The following is a 25,096-nucleotide window of genomic DNA, read 5'->3' on the forward strand; positions in this document are numbered from 1 at the left end:
ATTCTATAGAGTCATTACACGCAGAGGGATCTATTCTATGGAGTCATTACACGCAGAGGGATCTATTCTATAGAGTCATTACACGCAGAGGAATCTATTCTATAGAGTCATTACACGTAGAGGGATCTATTCTATAGAGTCATTACACGCAGAGGGATCTATTCTATAGTCATTACACGCAGATGGATCTATTCTATAGAGTCATTACACGCAGAGGGATCTATTCTATAGAGTCATTACACACAAAGGGATCTATTATATAGAGTCATTACACCCAGAGGGATCTATTCTATAGAGTCATTACACACAGAGGGATCTATTATATAGAGTCATTACACACAGAGGGATCTATTATATAGAGTCATTACACACAGAGGGATCTATTATATAGAGTCATTACACACAGAGGGATCTATTATATAGAGTCATTACACACAGAGTGATCTATTATATAGAGTCATTACACACAGAGTGATCTATTATATAGTCATTACACACAGAGTGATCTATTATATAGAGTCATTACACACAGAGTGATCTATTATATAGAGTCATTACACACAGAGGGATCTATTCTATAGAGTCATTACACACAGAGGAATCTATTATATAGAGTCATTACACACAGAGGGATCCATTATATAGACTCATTACACACAGAGGGATCTATTCTATAGAGTCATTACACACAGAGGGATCTATTATATAGACTCATTACACACAGAGGGATCTATTATATAGAGTCATTACACACAGAGAGATCTATTATATAGAGTCATTACACGCAGAGAGTCGTTACACACAGAGGGATCTATTATATAGAGTCATTACACGCAGAGGGATCTATTATATAGAGTCATTACAGACAGAGGCATCTATTATATAGAGTCATTACAGACAGAGGGATCTATTATATAGAGTCATTACACACAGAGGGATCTATTATATAGAGTCATTACACATGGAGGGATCTATTATATAGAGTCATTACAGACAGAGGGATCTATTATATAGAGTCATTACACGCAGAGGGATCTATTATATAGAGTCATTACACGCAGAGGGATCTATTATATAGAGTCATTACACCCAGAGGAATCTATTATATAGAGTCATTACACACAGAGTGATCTATTATATAGAGTCATTACACACAGAAAGATCTATTATATAGAGTCATTACACACAGAGGGATCTATTATATAGAGTCATTACACACAGAGGGATCTATTATATAGAGTCATTACACACAGACGGATCTATTATATAGAGTCATTACACACAGAGGGATCTATTATATAGAGTCATTACACACAGAGGGATCTATTATATAGAGTCATTACACACAGAGCGATCTATTATATAGAGTCATTACAGACAGAGCGATCTATTATATAGAGTCATTACACCCAGAGGGATCTATTATATAGAGTCATTACACGCAGAGGGATCTATTATATAGTCATTACACCCAGAGGGATCTATTATATAGAGTCATTACACACAGAGGGATCTATTCTACACAGAGAGGGATCTATTCTATAGAGTCATTACACACAGAGGGATCTATTCTATAGAGTCATTACACACAGAGGGATCTATTCTATAGAGTCATTACACACAGAGGGATCTATTCTATAGAGTCAATACACACAGAGGGATCTATTCTATAGAGTCATTACACACAGAGGGATCTATTATATAGAGTCATTACACACAGACGGATCTATTATATAGAGTCATTACACACAGAGGGATCTATTATATAGAGTCATTACACACAGAGGGATCTATTATATAGAGTCATTACACGCAGAAGGATCTATTATATAGAGTCGTTACACGCAGAGGGATCTATTATATAGAGTCGTTACACACAGAGTGATCTATTATATAGAGTCATTACAGACAGAGGGATCTATTATATAGAGTCATTACAGACAGAGGGATCTATTATATAGAGTCATTGCACGCAGAGGGATCTATTATATAGAGTCATTACACGCCGAGGGATCTATTATATAGAGTCATTACACGCCGAGGGATCTATTATATAGAGTCATTACACTCAGAGGGATCTATTATATAGAGTCATTACACGCCGAGGGATCTATTATATAGAGTCATTGCACGCCAAGGGATCTATTATATAGAGTCATTACACGCTGAGGGATCTATTATATAGAGTCATTACACGCCGAGTGATCTATTATATAGAGTCATTACACGCAAAGGGATCTATTATATAGAGTCATCACACGCAGAGGGATCTTTTATATAGAGTCATTACACACAGAGGGATCTATTATATAGAGTCATCACACGCAGAGGGATCTATTATATAGAGTCATCACACACAGAGGGATCTATTATATAGAGTCATTACACACAGAGGGATCTATTATATAGAGTCATCACACACAGAAGGATCTATTATATAGAGTCATCACACACAGAGCGATCTATTATATAGAGTCATTACACACAGAGGGATCTATTATATAGAGTCATTACACACAGAGGGATCTATTATATAGAGTCATTACACACAGAGCGATCTATTATATAGAGTCATTACACGCAGAGGGATCTATTATATAGAGTCATTACACACAGGGATCTATTATATAGAGTCATTACACACAGAGGGATCTATTATATAGAGTCATTACACACAGAGGGATCTATTATATAGAGTCATTACACGCAGAGGGATCTATTATATAGAGTCATTACACACAGGGATCTATTATATAGAGTCATTACACACAGAGGGATCTATTATATAGAGTCATTACACACAGAGGGATCTATTATATAGAATCATTACACACAGAGTGATGTATTATATAGTCATTACACACAGAGGGATCTATTATATAGAGTCATTACACACAGAGGGATCTATTATATAGAGTCATTACACACAGAGGGATCTATTATATAGAGTCATTACACACAGAGCGATCTATTATATAGAGTCATTACAGACAGAGCGATCTATTATATAGAGTCATTACACCCAGAGGGATCTATTATATAGAGTCATTACACGCAGAGGGATCTATTATATAGTCATTACACCCAGAGGGATCTATTATATAGAGTCATTACACACAGAGGGATCTATTATACACTGAGAGGGATCTATTCTATAGAGTCATTACACACAGAGGGATCTATTCTATAGAGTCATTACACACAGAGGGATCTATTCTATAGAGTCATTACACACAGAGGGATCTATTCTATAGAGTCAATACACACAGAGGGATCTATTCTATAGAGTCATTACACAGAGAGGGATCTATTCTATAGAGTCAATACACACAGAGGGATCTATTCTATAGAGTCATTACACGCAGAGGGATCTATTCTATAGAGTCATTACACGCAGAGGGATCTATTCTATGGAGTCATTACACGCAGAGGGATCTATTCTATAGAGTCATTACACGCAGAGGAATCTATTCTATAGAGTCATTACACGTAGAGGGATCTATTCTATAGAGTCATTACACGCAGAGGGATCTATTCTATAGTCATTACACGCAGATGGATCTATTCTATAGAGTCATTACACGCAGAGGGATCTATTCTATAGAGTCATTACACACAAAGGGATCTATTATATAGAGTCATTATACCCAGAGGGATCTATTCTATAGAGTCATTACACACAGAGGGATCTATTATATAGAGTCATTACACACAGAGGGATCTATTATATAGAGTCATTACACACAGACGGATCTATTATATAGAGTCATTACACACAGAGGGATCTATTATATAGAGTCATTACACACAGAGGGATCTATTATATAGAGTCATTACACACAGAGCGATCTATTATATAGAGTCATTACAGACAGAGCGATCTATTATATAGAGTCATTACACCCAGAGGGATCTATTATATAGAGTCATTACACGCAGAGGGATCTATTATATAGTCATTACACCCAGAGGGATCTATTATATAGAGTCATTACACACAGAGGGATCTATTCTACACAGAGAGGGATCTATTCTATAGAGTCATTACACACAGAGGGATCTATTCTATAGAGTCATTACACACAGAGGGATCTATTCTATAGAGTCATTACACACAGAGGGATCTATTCTATAGAGTCAATACACACAGAGGGATCTATTCTATAGAGTCATTACACACAGAGGGATCTATTATATAGAGTCATTACACACAGACGGATCTATTATATAGAGTCATTACACACAGAGGGATCTATTATATAGAGTCATTACACACAGAGGGATCTATTATATAGAGTCATTACACGCAGAAGGATCTATTATATAGAGTCGTTACACGCAGAGGGATCTATTATATAGAGTCGTTACACACAGAGTGATCTATTATATAGAGTCATTACAGACAGAGGGATCTATTATATAGAGTCATTACAGACAGAGGGATCTATTATATAGAGTCATTGCACGCAGAGGGATCTATTATATAGAGTCATTACACGCCGAGGGATCTATTATATAGAGTCATTACACGCCGAGGGATCTATTATATAGAGTCATTACACTCAGAGGGATCTATTATATAGAGTCATTACACGCCGAGGGATCTATTATATAGAGTCATTGCACGCCAAGGGATCTATTATATAGAGTCATTACACGCTGAGGGATCTATTATATAGAGTCATTACACGCCGAGTGATCTATTATATAGAGTCATTACACGCAAAGGGATCTATTATATAGAGTCATCACACGCAGAGGGATCTTTTATATAGAGTCATTACACACAGAGGGATCTATTATATAGAGTCATCACACGCAGAGGGATCTATTATATAGAGTCATCACACACAGAGGGATCTATTATATAGAGTCATTACACACAGAGGGATCTATTATATAGAGTCATCACACACAGAAGGATCTATTATATAGAGTCATCACACACAGAGCGATCTATTATATAGAGTCATTACACACAGAGGGATCTATTATATAGAGTCATTACACACAGAGGGATCTATTATATAGAGTCATTACACACAGAGCGATCTATTATATAGAGTCATTACACGCAGAGGGATCTATTATATAGAGTCATTACACACAGGGATCTATTATATAGAGTCATTACACACAGAGGGATCTATTATATAGAGTCATTACACACAGAGGGATCTATTATATAGAGTCATTACACGCAGAGGGATCTATTATATAGAGTCATTACACACAGGGATCTATTATATAGAGTCATTACACACAGAGGGATCTATTATATAGAGTCATTACACACAGAGGGATCTATTATATAGAATCATTACACACAGAGTGATGTATTATATAGTCATTACACACAGAGGGATCTATTATATAGAGTCATTACACACAGAGGGATCTATTATATAGAGTCATTACACACAGAGGGATCTATTATATAGAGTCATTACACACAGAGCGATCTATTATATAGAGTCATTACAGACAGAGCGATCTATTATATAGAGTCATTACACCCAGAGGGATCTATTATATAGAGTCATTACACGCAGAGGGATCTATTATATAGTCATTACACCCAGAGGGATCTATTATATAGAGTCATTACACACAGAGGGATCTATTATACACTGAGAGGGATCTATTCTATAGAGTCATTACACACAGAGGGATCTATTCTATAGAGTCATTACACACAGAGGGATCTATTCTATAGAGTCATTACACACAGAGGGATCTATTCTATAGAGTCAATACACACAGAGGGATCTATTCTATAGAGTCATTACACAGAGAGGGATCTATTCTATAGAGTCAATACACACAGAGGGATCTATTCTATAGAGTCATTACACGCAGAGGGATCTATTCTATAGAGTCATTACACGCAGAGGGATCTATTCTATGGAGTCATTACACGCAGAGGGATCTATTCTATAGAGTCATTACACGCAGAGGAATCTATTCTATAGAGTCATTACACGTAGAGGGATCTATTCTATAGAGTCATTACACGCAGAGGGATCTATTCTATAGTCATTACACGCAGATGGATCTATTCTATAGAGTCATTACACGCAGAGGGATCTATTCTATAGAGTCATTACACACAAAGGGATCTATTATATAGAGTCATTATACCCAGAGGGATCTATTCTATAGAGTCATTACACACAGAGGGATCTATTATATAGAGTCATTACACACAGAGGGATCTATTATATAGAGTCATTACACACAGAGGGATCTATTATATAGAGTCATTACACACAGAGGGATCTATTATATAGAGTCATTACACACAGAGTGATCTATTATATAGAGTCATTACACACAGAGTGATCTATTATATAGTCATTACACACAGAGTGATCTATTATATAGAGTCATTACACACAGAGTGATCTATTATATAGAGTCATTACACACAGAGGGATCTATTCTATAGAGTCATTACACACAGAGGAATCTATTATATAGAGTCATTACACACAGAGGGATCCATTATATAGACTCATTACACACAGAGGGATCTATTCTATAGAGTCATTACACACAGAGGGATCTATTATATAGACTCATTACACACAGAGGGATCTATTATATAGAGTCATTACACACAGAGAGATCTATTATATAGAGTCATTACACGCAGAGAGTCGTTACACACAGAGGGATCTATTATATAGAGTCATTACACGCAGAGGGATCTATTATATAGAGTCATTACAGACAGAGGCATCTATTATATAGAGTCATTACAGACAGAGGGATCTATTATATAGAGTCATTACACACAGAGGGATCTATTATATAGAGTCATTACACATGGAGGGATCTATTATATAGAGTCATTACAGACAGAGGGATCTATTATATAGAGTCATTACACGCAGAGGGATCTATTATATAGAGTCATTACACGCAGAGGGATCTATTATATAGAGTCATTACACCCAGAGGAATCTATTATATAGAGTCATTACACACAGAGTGATCTATTATATAGAGTCATTACACACAGAGAGATCTATTATATAGAGTCATTACACACAGAGGGATCTATTATATAGAGTCATTACACACAGAGGGATCTATTATATAGAGTCATTACACACAGACGGATCTATTATATAGAGTCATTACACACAGAGGGATCTATTATATAGAGTCATTACACACAGAGGGATCTATTATATAGAGTCATTACACGCAGAGGGATCTATTATATAGAGTCGTTACACGCAGAGGGATCTATTATATAGAGTCGTTACACACAGAGTGATCTATTATATAGAGTCATTACAGACAGAGGGATCTATTATATAGAGTCATTACAGACAGAGGGATCTATTATATAGAGTCATTGCACGCAGAGGGATCTATTATATAAAGTCATTACACGCCAAGGGATCTATTATATAGAGTCATTACACGCCGAGGGATCTATTATATAGAGTCATTACACGCCGAGGGATCTATTATATAGAGTCATTACACGCCAAGGGATCTATTATATAGAGTCATTACACGCAGAGGGATCTATTATATAGAGTCATTACACGCAGAGGGATCTTTTATATAGTCATCACACACAGAAGGATCTATTGCGTGTAATGACTCTATATAATAGATCCCTCTGTGTATAATTACTCTATATAATAGATCCCTCTGTGTTTAATGACTATATACTAGATCCCTCTGTGTGTAATGACTCTATATAATAGATCCCTCTGCGTGTAATGACTCTATATAATAGATCCCTCTGCGTGTAATGACTCTATATAATAGATCCCTCTGTGTGTAATGACTCTCTATAATAGATCCCTCTGTGTGTAATGACTCTCTATAATAGATCCCTCTGTGTGTAATGACTATATAATAGATCCCTCTGTGTGTACTGACTCTCTATAATAGATCCCTCTGTGTGTAATGACTCTATAATAGATCCCTCTGCATGTAATGACTCTATATAATAGATCCCTCTGCGTGTAATGACTCTATATAATAGATCCCTCTGCGTGTAATGACTCTATATAATAGATCCCTCTGCGTGTAATGGCTCTATATAATAGATCCCTCTGCGTGTAATGACTCTATATAATAGATCCCTCTGCGTGTAATGACTCTATATAATAGATCCCTCTGCGTGTAATGACTCTATATAATAGATCCCTCTGTGTGTAATGACTCTATATAATAGATCCCTCTGTGTGCAATGACTCTATATAATAGATCCCTCTGTGTGTAATGACTCTATATAATAGATCCCTCTGTGTGTAATGACTCTATATAATAGATCCCACTGTGTGTAATGACTCTATAATAGATCCCTCTGTGTGTAGTGACTCTATATAATAGATCCCACTGTGTGTAATGACTATATAATAGATCCCTCTGTGTGTAGTGACTCTATATAATAGATCCCTCTGCGTGTAATGACTCTATATAATAGATCCCTCTGTGTGTAGTGACTTTATATAATAGATCCCTCTGTGTGTAATGACTCTATATAATAGATCCCTCTGTGTGTAGTGACTCTATATAATAGATCCCTCTGTTTGTAATGACTATATAATAGATCCCTCTGCGTGTAATGACTCTATATAATAGATCCCTCTGTGTGTAATGACTCTATATAATAGATCCCTCTGTGTGTAATGACTCTATATAATAGATCCCTCTGTGTGTAATGACTCTATATAATAGATCCCTCTGTGTGCAATGACTCTATATAATAGATCCCTCTGTGTGTAATGACTCTATATAATAGATCGCTCTGTGTGTAATGACTCTATATAATAGATCCCTCTGTGTGTAACGACTCTATATGATAGATCGCTCTGTGTGTAATGACTTTATATAATAGATCGCTCTGCGTGTAATGACTCTATATAATAGATTCCTCTGTGTGTAATGACTCTATATAATAGATCCCTCTGCGTGTAATGACTATATATAATAGATCCCTCTGCGTGTAATGACTATATAATAGATCCCTCTGTGTGTAATCACTCTATATAATAGATCTTTCTGTGTGTAATGACTCTATATAATAGATCCCTCTGTGTGTAATGACTCTATATAATAGATCCCTCTGTGTGCAATGACTCTATATAATAGATCCCTCTGTGTGTAATGACTCTATATAATAGATCGCTCTGTGTGTAATGACTCTATATAATAGATCCCTCTGTGTGTAACGACTCTATATGATAGATCGCTCTGTGTGTAATGACTTTATATAATAGATCGCTCTGCGTGTAATGACTCTATATAATAGATTCCTGTGTGTAATGACTCTATATAATAGATCCCTCTGCGTGTAATGACTATATATAATAGATCCCTCTGCGTGTAATGACTATATAATAGATCCCTCTGTGTGTAATCACTCTATATAATAGATCTTTCTGTGTGAAATGACTCTATATAATAGATCCTTCTGTGTGTAATCACTCTATATAATAGATCCCTCTGTGTGTAATGACTCTCTATAATAGATCCCTCTGTGTGTAATGACTCTCTATAATAGATCCCTCTGTGTGTAATGACTATATAATAGATCCCTCTGCGTGTAATGACTCTATATTATAGATCCCTCTGTGTGTAGTGACTCTATATAATAGATCCCTCTGTGTGTAATGACTCTATATAATAGATCACTCTGTGTGTAATGACTCTATATAATATAGGAGTGTCACTTTTTGGATTGAAGAACTGAAATAAATTAACTTTTTGATGGTATTCTAATTTAGTGAGATGCACCTGTGTGTAACCTGGCACCGGCTCCAGTCCACTCATCTTTCTTCCCCGGCTTCCGTCTGACTCTTTGCTCTCCTGCTTGTTGTGTATGTCAGGTTATCATGGTGTCTTACAGTCACTCTAATGGCAGCTGTATGACACTTGAGTATTCAGGCAGTGACTGCTGCTGCTCTGTGCTGACACCTGCGGAGTCTCCAGACAAAGTCTGCTCTGATACAATTGTCTGACATCTGTCTGTGCTGCTCCAAGGTGCTGTCCGCACACTCAGCTTTGTTGTATTAAGGCGTCTGTTTGCCAATCCAGCTCTGCTGTACAAGGTGCTGTCCGCACACACAGCTCTGTTGTATTAAGGCGCCTGTTTGCCAATCCAGCTCTGCTGTACAAGGTGCTGTCCGCACACTCAGCTCTGTTGTATTAAGGCACCTGTTTGCCATTCCAGCTCTGCTGTACAAGGTGCTGTCCGCACACTCAGCTCTGTTGTACTAAGGCGCCTGTTTGCCAATCCAGCTCTGCTGTACAAGGTGCTGTCCGCACACTCAGCTCTGTTGTACTAAGGCGCCTGTTTGCCAATCCAGCTCTGCTGTACAAGGTGCTGTCCTCACACTCAGCTCTGTTGTACTAAGGCACCTGTTTGCCATTCCAGCTCTGCTGTACAAGGTGCTGTCTGCACACTCAGCTCTGTTGTATTAAGGCACCTGTTTGCCATTCCAGCTCTGCTGTACAAGGTGCTGTCTGCACACACAGCTCTGTTGTATTAAGGCGCCTGTTTGCCAATCCAGCTCTGCTGTACAAGGTGCTGTCCGCACACTCAGCTCTGTTGTATTAAGGCACCTGTTTGCCATTCCAGCTCTGCTGTACAAGGTGCTGTCCGCACACTCAGCTCTGTTGTACTAAGGCGCCTGTTTGCCAATCCAGTTCTGCTGTACAAGGTGCTGTCCGCACACTCAGCTCTGTTGTATTAAGGCACCTGTTTGCCATTCCAGCTCTGCTGTACAAGGTGCTGTCCGCACACTCAGCTCTGTTGTACTAAGGCGCCAGTTTGCCAATCCAGCTCTGCTGTACAAGGTGCTGTCCGCACACTCAGCTCTGTTGTACTAAGGCGCCTGTTTGCCAATCCAGCTCTGCTGTACAAGGTGCTGTCCTCACACTCAGCTCTGTTGTACTAAGGCACCTGTTTGCCATTCCAGCTCTGCTGTACAAGGTGCTGTCTGCACACTCAGCTCTGTTGTATTAAGGCACCTGTTTGCCATTCCAGCTCTGCTGTACAAGGTGCTGTCTGCACACACAGCTCTGTTGTATTAAGGCGCCTGTTTGCCAATCCAGCTCTGCTGTACAAGGTGCTGTCCGCACACTCAGCTCTGTTGTATTAAGGCACCTGTTTGCCATTCCAGCTCTGCTGTACAAGGTGCTGTCCGCACACTCAGCTCTGTTGTACTAAGGCGCCTGTTTGCCAATCCAGTTCTGCTGTACAAGGTGCTGTCCGCACACTCAGCTCTGTTGTATTAAGGCACCTGTTTGCCATTCCAGCTCTGCTGTACAAGGTGCTGTCCGCACACTCAGCTCTGTTGTACTAAGGCGCCAGTTTGCCAATCCAGCTCTGCTGTACAAGGTGCTGTCCGCACACTCAGCTCTGTTGTATTAAGGCACCTGTTTGCCATTCCAACTCTGCTGTACAAGGTGCTGTCCGCACACTCAGCTCTGTTGTACTAAGGCGCCTGTTTGCCAATCCAGCTCTGCTGTACAAGGTGCTGTCCGCACACTCAGCTCTGTTGTATTAAGGCACCTGTTTGCCATTCCAGCTCTGCTGTACAAGGTGCTGTCCGCACACTCAGCTCTGTTGTACTAAGGCGCCTGTTTGCCAATCCAGCTCTGCTGTACAAGGTGCTGTCCGCACACTCAGCTCTGTTGTACTAAGGCGCCTGTTCGCCAATCCAGCTCTGCTGTACAAGGTGCTGTCCGCACACTCAGCTCTGCAGTAATATGGTGCTAGTCTGCAAAGCAGAATCTGCTGCTCCAAGATGCCGCTCACTTGGCTCTGCTAATTCAAAGTGCCTCTCTGTGAATCCCGCTCTACAGTGCGAAGGTGCCGACCTTATATTGTACGGCAGAATTACCATTGTCTTTAGTAAGCCTGATTCTATTCTGAGCGGTGTGCAGCTAGTTAGCGAGACATGATATAGAGTTATACGGTGACTGTTCTGTAGATTGTCCTTAGGAGACCTCACCACCATGAAGCGTCATCTATGGACTCTGTCATTAGGATATTATATGACTGTTGTCCTAATATTTGCTGATTATCGTGTGATTGTTCTCCCTGTGATCCTCCCCCAGATTCTGGGTAATGTAATCTGAGATTTCTTGTCCCCGTATAATCTCTATTACAGCCCCCTCCCCGATACGACATCCGTGTACACAGGGCCAGACGGAGATCTTTGGGTTCGGGGGGATATTTGGCTGCTCGGATTGGTGATCAGTTTATGGGATTAGTAAATACAAGTCTCTGAATTGTTCTGTGCGGTGTCAGATCTATATTATAATCTCACTGTCCCACAATCATCATATATAAAGGAACAAATATTACACAGGGCAGAAAGACTGAGGAAGAGATAACTGTAAGAACCCCAATTATCAGACTACAGGCGCTGAGCACAAATGCACCTAAAATAATTAGAAATCCCCGAATCATTTCATCTACACTTCACAAATACTTGTTACTTTGTGTAAGATCACATTAAATCCTATTAAAATACATTTACGTTTGTAGATGAAACAGGAAAAAAATTGGCAAAGTTCATTGGTATGAAGAACTTTCAAGGCACTGTACATTATAGATCCTGTACTGATGCCGAGTTACATCCTGTATTGTACTCCAGAGCTGCACTCACTATTCTGCTGGTGCAGTCACTGTGTACATACATTACTGATCCTGAGTTACATCCTGTATTATACTCCAGAGCTGCACTCACTATTCTGCTGGTGCTGTCACTGTGTACATTCATTACATTACTGATCCTGAGTTACATCCTGTATTATACCCCAGAGTTGCACTCACTATTCTGCTGGTGGAGTCACTGTGTACATACATTACTGATCCTGAGTTACCTCCTGTATTATACTCCAGAGCTGCACTCACTATTCTGCTGGTGCAGTCAATGTGTACATTCATTACATTACTGATCCTGAGTTACATCCTGTATTATACCCCAGAGCTGCACTCACTATTCTGCTGGTGGAGTCACTGTGTGCATACATTACATTAATGATCCTGAGTTACCTCCTGTATTATACTCCAGAGCTGCACTCACTATTCTGCTGGTGCAGTCACTGTGTACATACATTACATTACTGATCCTGAGTTACCTCCTGTATTATACTCCAGAGCTGCACTCACTATTCTGCTGGTGTAGTCACTGTGTACATACATTACATTACTGATCCTGAGTTACATCCTGTATTATACTCCAGAGCTGCACTCACTATTCTGCTGGTGCAGTCACTGTGTACATACATTACATTACTGATCCTGAGTTACCTCCTGTATTATACTCCAGAGCTGCACTCACTATTCTGCTGGTGCAGTCAATGTGTACATTCATTACATTACTGATCCTGAGTTACATCCTGTATTATACCCCAGAGCTGCACTCACTATTCTGCTGGTGGAGTCACTGTGTGCATACATTACATTACTGATCCTGAGTTACCTCCTGTATTATACTCCAGAGCTGCACTCACTATTCTGCTGGTGCAGTCACTGTGTACATACATTACATTACTGATCCTGAGTTACCTCCTGTATTATACTCCAGAGCTGCACTCACTATTCTGCTGGTGCAGTCACTGTGTACATACATTACATTACTGATCCTGAGTTACATCCTGTATTATACTCCAGAGCTGCACTCACTATTCTGCTGGTGCAGTCACTGTGTACATACATTACATTACTGATCCTGAGTTACCTCCTGTATTATACTCCAGAGCTGCACTCACTATTCTGCTGGTGCAGTCACTGTGTACAGTTATATGAAAAAGTTTGGGCACCCCTATTAATCTTAAGCTTAATGTTTTCTTAAAATTGGTGTTTTTGCAACAGCTATTTCAGTTTGATATATGTAATAACTGTTGGACACAGTAATGTTTCTGCCTTGAAATGAGGTTTATTGTACTAACAGAAAATGTGCAATCTGCATTCAAACAAAATTTGACAGGTGCATAAGTATGGGCACCCTTATCATTTTCTTGTTTTAAATACTCCTACCTACTTTTTACTGACTTACTAAAGCACTTTTTTTGGTTTTGTAACCTCATTGAGCTTTGAACTTCATAGCCAGGTGTATGCAATCATGAGAAAAGCTACTTAAAGTGGCCACTTGCAAGTTGTTCTCCTGTTTGAATCTCCTCTGAAGAGTGGCATCATGGGCTCCTCAAAACAACTGTCAAATGATCTGAAAACAAAGATTATTCAACATAGTTGTTCAGGGGAAGGATACAAAAGCTGTCTCAGAGATTTAACCTGTCAGTTTCCACTGTGAGGAACATAGTAAGGAAATGGAAGAACACAGGGACAGTTCTTGTTAAGGACAGAAGTGGCAGGCCAAGAAAAACATCAGAAAGGCAGAGAAGAAGAATGGTGAGATCAGTCAAAGACAATCCTCAGACCACCTCCAGAGAGCTGCAGCATCAACTTACTGCAGATGGTGTCACTGTGCATCGGTCAACTATACAACGCACTTTGCACAAGGAGAAGCTGTATGGGAGAGTGATGCGAAAGAAGCCGTTTCTGCAAGCACGCCACAAACAGAGTCGGCTGAGGTATGCAAAAGCACATTTGGAGAAGCCAATTTCTTTTTGGAAGAAGGTCCTGCGGACTGATGAAACCAAGATTGAGTTGTTTGGTCATACAAAAAGGCGTTATGCATGGTGGCAAAAAAAACACAGCATTCCAAGAAAAACACTTGCTACCCACAGTAAAATTTGGTGGTGGTTCCATCATGCTTTGGGGCTGTGTGGCCAATGCCGGCACCGGGAATCTTGTTAAAGTTGAGGGACGCATGGATTCCACTCAGTATCAGCAGATTCTTGACAATAATGTTCAAGAATCAGTGACAAAGTTGAAGTTACGCAGGGGATGGATCTTTCAGCAAGACAATGATCCAAAACACCGCTCCAAATCTACTCAGGCATTCATGCAGAGGAACAATTACAATGTTCTGGAATGGCCATCCCAGTCCCCAGACCTGAATATCATTGAACATCTGTGGGATCATTTGAAGAGGGCTGTCCATGCTCGGCGACCATCAAACTTAACTGAACTGGAATTGTTTTGTAAAGAGGAATGGTCAAAAATACCTTCATCCAGGATCCAGGAACTCATTAAAAGCTACAGGAAGCGACTAGAGGCAAAAGGAGGATCTACTAAATATTAATGTCACTTTTCTGGTGAGGTGCCCATACTTATGCACCTGTCAAATTTTGTTTGAATGCAGATTGCACATTTTCTATTAGTACAATAAACCTCATTTCAAGGCAGAAACATTACTGTATCCAACAGTTATTACATATATCAAACTGAAATAGCTGCTGCAAAAACACCAATTTATATAAAACATTAAGCTTAAGATTAATAGGGGTGCCCAAACTTTTTCATATAACTGTATATACATTACATGACTGATCCTGAGTTACATCCTGTATTATACCCCAGAGCTGCACTCACTATTCTGCTGGTGAAGTCACAGTGTACATACATTACATTACTGATCCTGAGTTACATCCTGTATTATACTCCAGAGCTGCACTCACTATTCTGCTGGTGCAGTGACTGTGTACATACATTACATTACTGATCCTGAGTTACATTCTGTATTATACCCCAGAGCTGCACTCACTATTCTGCTGGTGCAGTCACTGTGTACATACATTACATTACTGATCCTGAGTTACATCCTGTATTATACTCTAGAGCTGCACTCACTATTCTGCTGGTGCAGTCACTGTGTACATACATTGCATTACTGATCCTGAGTTACCTCCTGTATTATACTCCAGAGCAGCACTCACTATTCTGCTGGTGCAGTCACTGTGTACATACATTACTGATCCTGAGTTACCTCCTGTATTATACCCCAGAGCTGCACTCATTATCTATCTATCAGTCTCTTACCCACAAGCACAGTCTGTGCGGCAGTCAGGAGGCAGGTGACTGTGAAGCCTGTCATCTTGCTGTCTGGAGCGCTGTATATGGGACTGGACAGATTTATAGCACAGTCCTCCCCCGATATCTTGGAGAGTGACACCGCTGGTAGTTATTAGGTTACATTTCCTCACATACGATCTGTAATTATCCGACATTATCTGTTCCTTTCAGTTACAGGAAAAATAGCAGAAAAAGGTGATGACTGATGATAAGGAGACGCTGCAGCTCGTAGAATTCTGTCTGAGAAAAGCTTATATCAAACCAAAGTGTCCTGTGTCGGATCCGCTCCACCTGTGATTTGGTGACGGAGCACTGAGTCCGACCTCCGCACTATGGATTCTTGCAACACAGTTACATGTTTAGCACGACACGTCCGTCAGGTTCCACGAGGGGTTGGGAAAAGACAAAGGGAAAGGGTTTAGGTACAGCCACAATGCTTGCTCCAATCTGCCCTACAGAGACAGTTCTACCCTCCCGGTCCCAAATATTGATCGACTGCCTTAACATTCAGGCCAAGAATTTTATACATTTACATAACTATTTGTTTTTTTGTGAATTGCATTCTGTATTATACCCCAGAGCTGCACTCACTATTCTGCTGGTGCAGTCACTGTGTACATATGTAAGATGGTGCTGGGCAGTAGTCGTGGGTGAGGCGCTCGTCTGCGGCGCACCTGCACAATACATGAAGGTGTGGGTGCTGCCTGGGTGTGTGGACTTGTGCTCTGGGGGCCTTACGCCCGTGCAGGCCGCATGTAGCCGGTGTTGTGGGTTAGCCAGGACCAGATGTTTCACAGTTCAATGAGGGAGACCACCACTCAAAAATAAACTCTTTACTGAACGATAACTTGGTAAGGAATATATACAAGGGACCGTGGGTACAAAGTTTTATGGACGTTTCCTTTACAGCTCAGTATCCTTCCTATACTCCAGGGATCTTTAAGTCCACTGTTTCTCCCTACTTCACCTCAACCCAGCTACAGTCATGATCAACAAGCGTCCTTTGTGGTTCTCTTTCCACTATTGGTGCTCTGGAACTCCCGCTTGGCACCCTTCACTAGTTCCCCGTACTCAGTCCTGTTTAGGCCTTTACAGAATTATAAGCTAACAGTCTCCTGGCTAGGTGTCCTCTGCCAGGACCCGTCTCCGGAAGGTCATCCTGTCTCTCTGTCACTTATGCTTAGGATCTCGCTATCCCTTCTCTTCGGTCTCCTCTAATTTAGGGTCTCCTTTAAATGCGACACTGTTAACCTTGGACCTTTTGGTCTGCTCACTAAGCACTCCAGACCCTATCTGACTGTCTGGCAGGAAATTGTGACTTTCCCTGTAATTCAGATCCACCCATTCTGTGCTACTCCCAGACATTAACTCTAACTGTTCCTACAGTCACACTACACATAGCATTAACACATTATACTATCCACATTACACAATACAGTTCACATTACATCACAATAACACGATTGGTGTCATCAGGGATAGGAATCCGACAACAGCAGTCCACCTCCTTACATTCCTCCCCTCTTTAACAATGGACATCCTTGACCATTCAGCCACCTGAAAGACATCAATGCCCAACAGCACAGCCAGTGGTGTACTTTTCTCTTGTTCAGCATGGACCTGGTCCTATTAGGTTAGCACCCCAGAAACCAGAATTCAAGTTAAAACACTTCAACCCGGCTGGTACATTGGGTCATTTATTTCCTCTTTCCTCAACATTAGTCCTTTTGGCAAGCACAAAGTCCATGGGGGCAAAGCCCATTGTCCCCCATCAATCCGTAGGACGTGGACAAGGTCCTTAAAGCAACATTCACAAAATGGAGGCATGATCCTTTTAATTACAGTCCTGTCCATGTGACAGGCACATAGCCCCTTAGATGTTGTCTTTGCTGGATAATGCTCAGTCCTTGACTGAGGGTGTAGGACCCTCCAGCGGCTGCAGTGTCCCTCTAATCCAGCAGGGAAATGCGCAAAAGGTGCAACAAAACTGGGAAGGGGAAAACAACTTCAGCCGTCCGTGGCCATTATCATAGGGGAGTCCCGGATACTTGGGTCCTAGACCCGCTAGAGCTTTAAGCCTTCAAAACACAGTTGCAACTAGCACAACATGGCTCGCTTGACGTCCAACTCTTTCTTACTTACCACAGGTTCCCAACCGGTAGTGCTCAGACCCAGGTCTTTTTGGCCGATATTTTCCTCACGTAAACCGCAACATGAGATCCCTGGGCCATGTATACTACAGTTGGTTGTGTGGCGCCCCTGCGGGTCCAGTTGCCACAGAGGTACTGCATCTCATCCAGAGGTGTGGTACCCCACTCTCAGGTAAGGAGGGAGCACTACCCGGGACCCAACCACTCACATCCCACACTACACCACTCCTTAGGGAAGGTCCAGATACCTCCTAAGGGAGAGCACAGGCCTGGTCTCTGTCAGGAGGGTGGAACTAAGTAGAGGAGGTGGGTGGAGGAAGTAGTTTAGGGGAGCACTGAAAGAAGAGTATAAAAGGAGGGTGGAAACATCTAGAAGGAGTTCTGTCAGTTCTGCTCAGATGAGCAATGGAGGACCATGTGGAGTAAGGTCCTGACTGCGAGGGGGCCCAGTAAAAAGGGCCCAGTAGGAAGAGAGAGAGTGGAGAACACTGGAGCAGTGGGAAAGGCTACAGAGATAGAAGGGATCCTATGCCACCTGTGCGCCCGAGTTCACGCTGATCATGGAGGGATCAAGGCCGCAGTAGGGGACCGGCCCCAGACTAGTGGAGTACTTTAAGGCTCAGCTATCAAACCAGAGGTTGCAGTATTTTCATGTGCCGTAGCCAAAAGTCCACACACATTTGCTGAAAAAGTGGTCATATAGGATAAAGAGGACAGACCGGACGTCGCCCGACAAGGACCGCGGCCACTGGCTCGGGACACTGTGTGTGAGGCGCAGGGCAGGAGGGTGAGAGCCAGCGCAGAGAGAGATGACCTAGAAAGGTACACAAGAAAGGAGTCCCGTTCAAGTGCACCTAAGTTTTCTGAGAGTTGGCTGGATCACTTCCCCGGAGGACACCGGATGACGTGGGCGGTTATAATTCGGCGGTTGTAACCTGGAGCACCTTGATAACTGTGAGTAAATACTTGAAGACTGCACCCCGCTGTGTCCTTGACTAATTGCTGCGCCACCTACCTTGCACTACACCAACAACATCTACCTCAACAATCACTATAAACTGCCCTGAGGCCTAGCTCTGCCCGTGGAGAGCTGAACCATCTTTGCTGCATCACCAACTGCCCCAGTGGATCTGAATAGCAGCGGCGGCCTTATATAGCCGCATACCACGGGTGGCATCACGAACTTTATCGCCAAACACTTTATTCCCCAATAGACTCTTTGCTTTATTTGACCATCCTGGGCCACGGACCGGGTCATTGCCACCGTGACTACCCTGAAAAGGACAGGCCCGGCTACTGAGTACCCCGCGGCCCCAGGGGGCGCATCAGTTGCCTGCTGCCTTCGAAACTCCCGTGACTCCTGCCGAAGTTTCACAGGAGCATGAGGCAATCTATCCACTGGTGTTCCTTGTTCTGGCCCTCGAGGGTACGTGACCCTGGGTACTACCACCTCCAGGCGAGGCAGGATGGCTGCCACTCTCCTCTTTCCTCCATTTTGAACCAGGAGACCGCGATTAAGAACCAGCCCTGCAGTCCGTCTTCCTTCAGGAACTGGACGCGTTCACCCTCTTGCAAACTAGGTTCCCGCCAGAGGGGGCCAGCATTGACATAGATCTTATGTCCAGTCCATTCCTCCATTACAAAGTCAAATCTCTATTCATGGTTATAATGTATTACAGTACCCGGGGTCATTTAGTGGGGGAGTTCCTCTCCATCAGGGTGGTCAAGTTTGGCCCCTACCCACTGTTCCCTTTCCTTCTTGGTCTGGACCACCCCCACAATCAACTTCACATGGGTGGGAAGAGGTGGGCACCCGGGGGTTGGGGTTCACCTCCAGGCTGGGTAGAGGAGCCTTCAGAATCGGAGGGGGACCATCCGGCATCTGAGCCCAAAGGGTCTCCACATGCTTTGCCCTACCGCTAGCCGCCATCCAGGCCGCCGTCAACGGCCCCGACTCCTGCTTGTCCTTGACCCTCTCCAGCAGGATGCCTGGCCTCACCTCCTTGTCCACCATCTACATTAGCTGATGCAACTGTCTTCAACCGGTCTTCTCCTCATACGCCTCAATCATCGCCCAACAGCATCTGCCACTCCGCCATCATTTCACGCCGCTGTTTCCTCTCCAACGTAGAACCCACAAATGGCGCCGTCTCTTCTGTCTCCTGACGTCCATCATGGCCTCACCATTTACTGGGTGGGGTCTTCTCTGAGCCACCATCCTGTTTCTTGGTGATCTCTGCCCGTTTCTTTGGGTGACACATTACTGGGCGGGCCTTCTCTTTCTACTTCGCTTTGCAGCAACGACCACTCCCCCTGTAGGCTGGCATGGTCAGTTTCAACACTCCCTTCTGTAGGTGTACCATTTGAAGGGCTGGACCCCGCTTCACGCCCTTTCATTTCTTCTATGCTCACAATGGGCGCGGCCTCCTGGCTGTTCTGCGCCACTCACCGGTATTTTACAGTTCTTGTTCAGCACCATCTTAGACAATGCAACGGTCACCATTTTCCATGCAACTCAAGTCTTTTCCACACTACATTCCTCTTACAGCTGCATGACTCGATCCTGCCGACTACGCCAAGTGTAATGTGGCACGATAGCCGTGGGTAAGGTGCTCGTCTGCGGCGACCTGGCATGTTACATGAAAAGTGAGGTCCTAACTGGGTCTGTGGACTTGTGCTTTGAGGGCTGTGACCCGTTGTTCTAGATTCGCCAGGACCAGATGTTTTATAGTTCAAAGAGGGAGACCGCCATTCAAAAATAAACTCTTTACTGAACAGCAACTTGATAAGGGTTATATACAAAGGATAGCGGGTACAAAGTCTTACGAACGTTTCCTTTACAACTTGAAGCATTTTTCCACACAGTTTCTTTCAGTAGTATACTGTTAGTATATTTTCTCTACTTCACCACAACCCAGCTTTAACACTACAGTCCTGATCAACAAGCGTCCTTAACTTGTTCTGCGGTTCCGCATCCTTTTTCCACTTCTGGCACCCTGGAACTCCCGCTTGGACATTTCACTAGTCTCACATGCTCAGTCTTATTTAGGCCGTTACCTTCCAGTGTTGTAAGCTCGGGATCTTGTGGCTAGGCGTCTTCTCCCAGCACCCATCTCCAGAAGGTCATTCTGTCCCTCTGTCACTTATGCTCAGGCTCTTGCTATTCCTTCTCTTTGGTCTCCTCTGATTTAGGGTCACCCTCGAATGTGGCACTGTTCACATTGGACCTTTTGGTCTGCTCACTAAGCACTCCAGGCTCTATCTGACTGTCTGACAAAAAATTGACACTTTCCCTGTAACTTAACTCCTCCCTATCTGGGCTAGTCCCAAACATTATAAAAATAGAAAAAAAAAAGTCAGCTCACCCATATGAAGACTAAACACCTGGAACAGCTAGTGACACATGGAAGTAGAATCACAAAAAAGAGAGGAATTCCAGCATAATAGTCTTTTATTAAAATCATATCATTTATTCACATTCTTTAAAATATATTCCAGCTAATATCCCTCTTTTCCCTGCGATTGTGACTATGGAATGAACTTGGAATATATTTTAAAGAATATGAATAAATGATACGATTTTAATGAAAGACTTCTATGCTGGAATTCCTCTCTTTTTTGTAGTCCCAAACAAACACTACACATATCATTAAAGCGAACCTGTCAGCAGGATTCACCCTATAAACTTAAGGTTTTATGTGAAGGGATCCTGTCAGTGGCTGCTGAATACTCACCTTATGAAAATGATGTCTTGTGTTCTTCAGGTCGGGGCGTGGGGGGCAGAGTCTTCTTCTCGTTCTCCACCCTCCCCCCCCCCATCAGCCTCCTCTGTTTCTTGAGCAGGTCAATGATTATTCAGTGACCTGCCTCCTTTTTAAAATTCTGCGCCGCCGTCATCATTGTGTGGGCGGCAAGTGCGCAATGGGAGCCGGCGTCCTGTGTGCTTTAACGCATTACACTATCCACTATACACAACACAGTTCACATTACATCACAATAACGCGATTCATTACATACATTACATTACTCATCCTATACTGATCCTGAGTTACATCCTGGATTATACTCCAGAGCTGCACTCACTATTCTGCTGGTGCAGTCGCTGTGTACATACATTACATTACTGATCCTGAGTTACATCCTGGATTATACTCCAGAGCTGCACTCACTATTCTGCTGGTGCAGTTACTGTGTACATACATTACATTACTGATCCTGAGTTACATACTGTATTATACTCCAGAGCTGCACTCACTATTCTGCTGGTGCAGTCACTGTGTACATACATTACATTACTGATCCTGAGTTACATCCTGTATTCTACTCCAGAGCTGCACTCACTATTCTGCTGGTGCAGTCACTGTGTAGATACATTACATTACTGATCCTGAGTTACATCCTGTATTATACTCCAGAGCTGCACTCACTATTCTGCTGGTGCAGTTACTGTGTACATACATTACATTACTGATCCTGAGTTACATCCTGTATTCTACTCCAGAGCTGCACTCACTATTCTGCTGGTGCAGTCGCTGTGTACATACATTACATTACTGATCCTGAGTTACCTCCTGTATTATACTCCAGAGCTGCACTCACTATTCTGCTGGTGCAGTCATTGTGTACATACATGGGTACAAATCACTGAGGGAGGTGTGAGGGGAAAGAAAAACGCAGCACACTAGACGCGTTTCGATCACATTACATGGTATGTATGAGGTGGGTGACCGAGTCGAGAGCAGCAGCTGTTGTGGTGTTGTATAAAGTGGCAGCAGCATCTGCATCATGTAAGGAACTAATGTCTATAAGAGGGAGAAGGGATTCAGAGAGTGAGTGTAGGTCAAAGTGTTTGAGATTTCTGCGAGGGTGTGCAAGTTTGTGGGCTGGGGATTGTGGACCTGGAGAGGAGAGGGGAGAGAATGTAAGTAGGTTGTGGTCAGAAAGAGGAAGGGGTGAGTTGAAGAGGTTAGATAGGGAACAGAGGCGGGTGAAGATGAGGTCCAGTGTATGGCCATCATTGTGAGTGGGTGCAGAAGACCATTGGGGATGATGTTGAAGTCACCCATGATGATAGTGGAGATGTCAGCGGAAAGGAAGTGTGGTAGCCAGGTGGTGAAATGGTCAAAGAACGTGGTGGCTGGTCCTGGGGGGCGGTAAATGACAGCCAGTTGGAGGAAGAGTAGATGCGCAGACAGTGCACTTCAAAAGACGGGAGAGTAACAAAGGGTGGTAGTAGGATTTGGGTGAAGGCGCTGGTATCTGGCAGGAGAAAACCTACTCCTCCACCATGTTTGTGCTGGGGCGGGGTGTGTGGGAAAGATGGAATCCACCATACGAAAGTGCTGCTGGGAGGCTGTGTCAGAGGGGGTGAGCCAGGTTTCGGTGATGGCAAGGAAGGAAAGTTTGTTAGTAATGAAAAGATCATGGATGTAGGAAAGTTTGTTGCAGACGGAGCAAGCGTTTCATAGAGCTCCTGTTAGTGGGACTGGGGAGGCGGGGGCTGGGCTGATGGGTATGAGGTTAATAAGGTTGCGAGAGTGTGTGGTAGATCATGGATAAAAGGTAGAAGTGACTGTGGGGATGTGGTGAGGAGGACCAGGATTTGGAGAGGTGTCGCCAGCAGTGAGGAGGAGCAGAGAAATTGTTAGCAGGTGGGAGCAGGAGAGGGCGTGAGGTGGCTGTCTGTGTTTGGAGACACAAGATTGTATGTTGAGGAATAGTTCTGAGGAGGAGGTGAGTTGAATGGGGAAGATGGAGGGAGAGATGAAGAGTTCCTTACTAGGTGTAGGGATTAAGGGGGTTAGTAGAAAGTGATGGACTATAGGGGGGAGAGTGTAAACTAGAAAAAACACAGAAGAGAGTAAGCAGTCAAAGTGTGGGTTACCTGACTCCTGCTGCCTCTGAAGTAACAGCCCACACTTGGCGCCGATGACACACTTTGCGCAAGAAGACGCGTGCATGCACCCCACACGCGTGCACCCCTTATGCAGCTTCTAAATTTATAGGGCAGAATAAACCGTCAGGTGAGGGGCATTGTGGGAGCTGCCTAAATTAGCAGCTTGTCAGCACACCAGGAGATGGCTGGGTGATCAAAGACAGAGCTAAGACTATGTGGGCTACGAAGTTTAACAGCTTTAACCATCAGATAAAGTCTACAATGAGGAAAGGAGAGACATATCAGTGAGTATTGAATGGAATGTAACAGATAACATAAAGCAGAACTAGATCAAGCAGAGCTTGTACCATTAAATTGTTTCAGGGGAAAGAGTCAATTCCGCACTTGTGGAACAAAACCCAAATGAATCGTTTCGGAGTCCGAAGTCATTAGAGTCTTTGGTTGCAGAGAAATTGTCTAGATTCCAGAAAAAAGATGCATTAAACTCCAAAACGGAGAAGTAGAAGGAGATTTGTGAGATACAGTAACAGGCTGTAAAGTGTTTTAAATCCTAAACCCCAAAACAGACTGAATTCCTATTAGTATCAGCTTTACTTTAGCTGATGACATAAAAAATAATGTGATGACTTCATGGTAAACAAGAAGAGAAAACTGACAGTAATCAGACGACTTCTGAACAAATGGCTGAAATCAGGGTGAGCAGAACATAATAAAATCCAAAAACCGAACCAAGACAATAAAAAAAAAAGAAAGCAAAGGTAAACCACCTGTACGTCTCTCATACAAAGCAAACACAGTCTGTGTCTATGGGAACAAATATCTCAACTTTCAGAAGAAAAAAAATGTAAAAAGGCTGCAGAAAAGTAAAATCAATGCATGACAAGCAAGGATGTCCAGCACTGGCAGAGATGGAAAGAGTTAACCCAAGAACCTGGAATACTAATGTGAATTTCCATTCTTCTGATGGAGCTTCAAGAACAACGAGTTTGGGGATTACATTACTGACAATATAAATATATGATTTGTTGATATTTTGGCAAAGTCGTTAACTGTTTAGAGATAGACATTCCTGGCTGTTGATGAGTC

General features: G+C 42.5%; 1 protein-coding gene across 1 annotated transcript in view; it reads right to left on the bottom strand.

Moving 5' to 3' along the window:
• LOC141266068 (secreted Ly-6/uPAR-related protein 1-like) overlaps positions 1-16,359 on the bottom strand; it is a 52,036-nt gene extending 35,677 nt beyond the window's left edge. The window contains exon 1 of the mRNA XM_073679945.1: positions 15,932-16,359. Coding sequence (XP_073536046.1) covers positions 15,932-15,986 — 55 coding nt within the window. The 5' untranslated portion in view covers positions 15,987-16,359. The remainder of the gene's footprint in view (positions 1-15,931) is intronic.
• Between the last annotated feature and the right edge of the window lie 8,737 nt (positions 16,360-25,096).

The sequence above is a fragment of the Phyllobates terribilis genome, unplaced genomic scaffold (assembly GCF_046119375.1).
Source record: "Phyllobates terribilis strain yellow unplaced genomic scaffold, ASM4611937v1 Scaffold_4__5_contigs__length_816908805, whole genome shotgun sequence".
NCBI lineage: Eukaryota > Metazoa > Chordata > Amphibia > Anura > Dendrobatidae > Phyllobates > Phyllobates terribilis.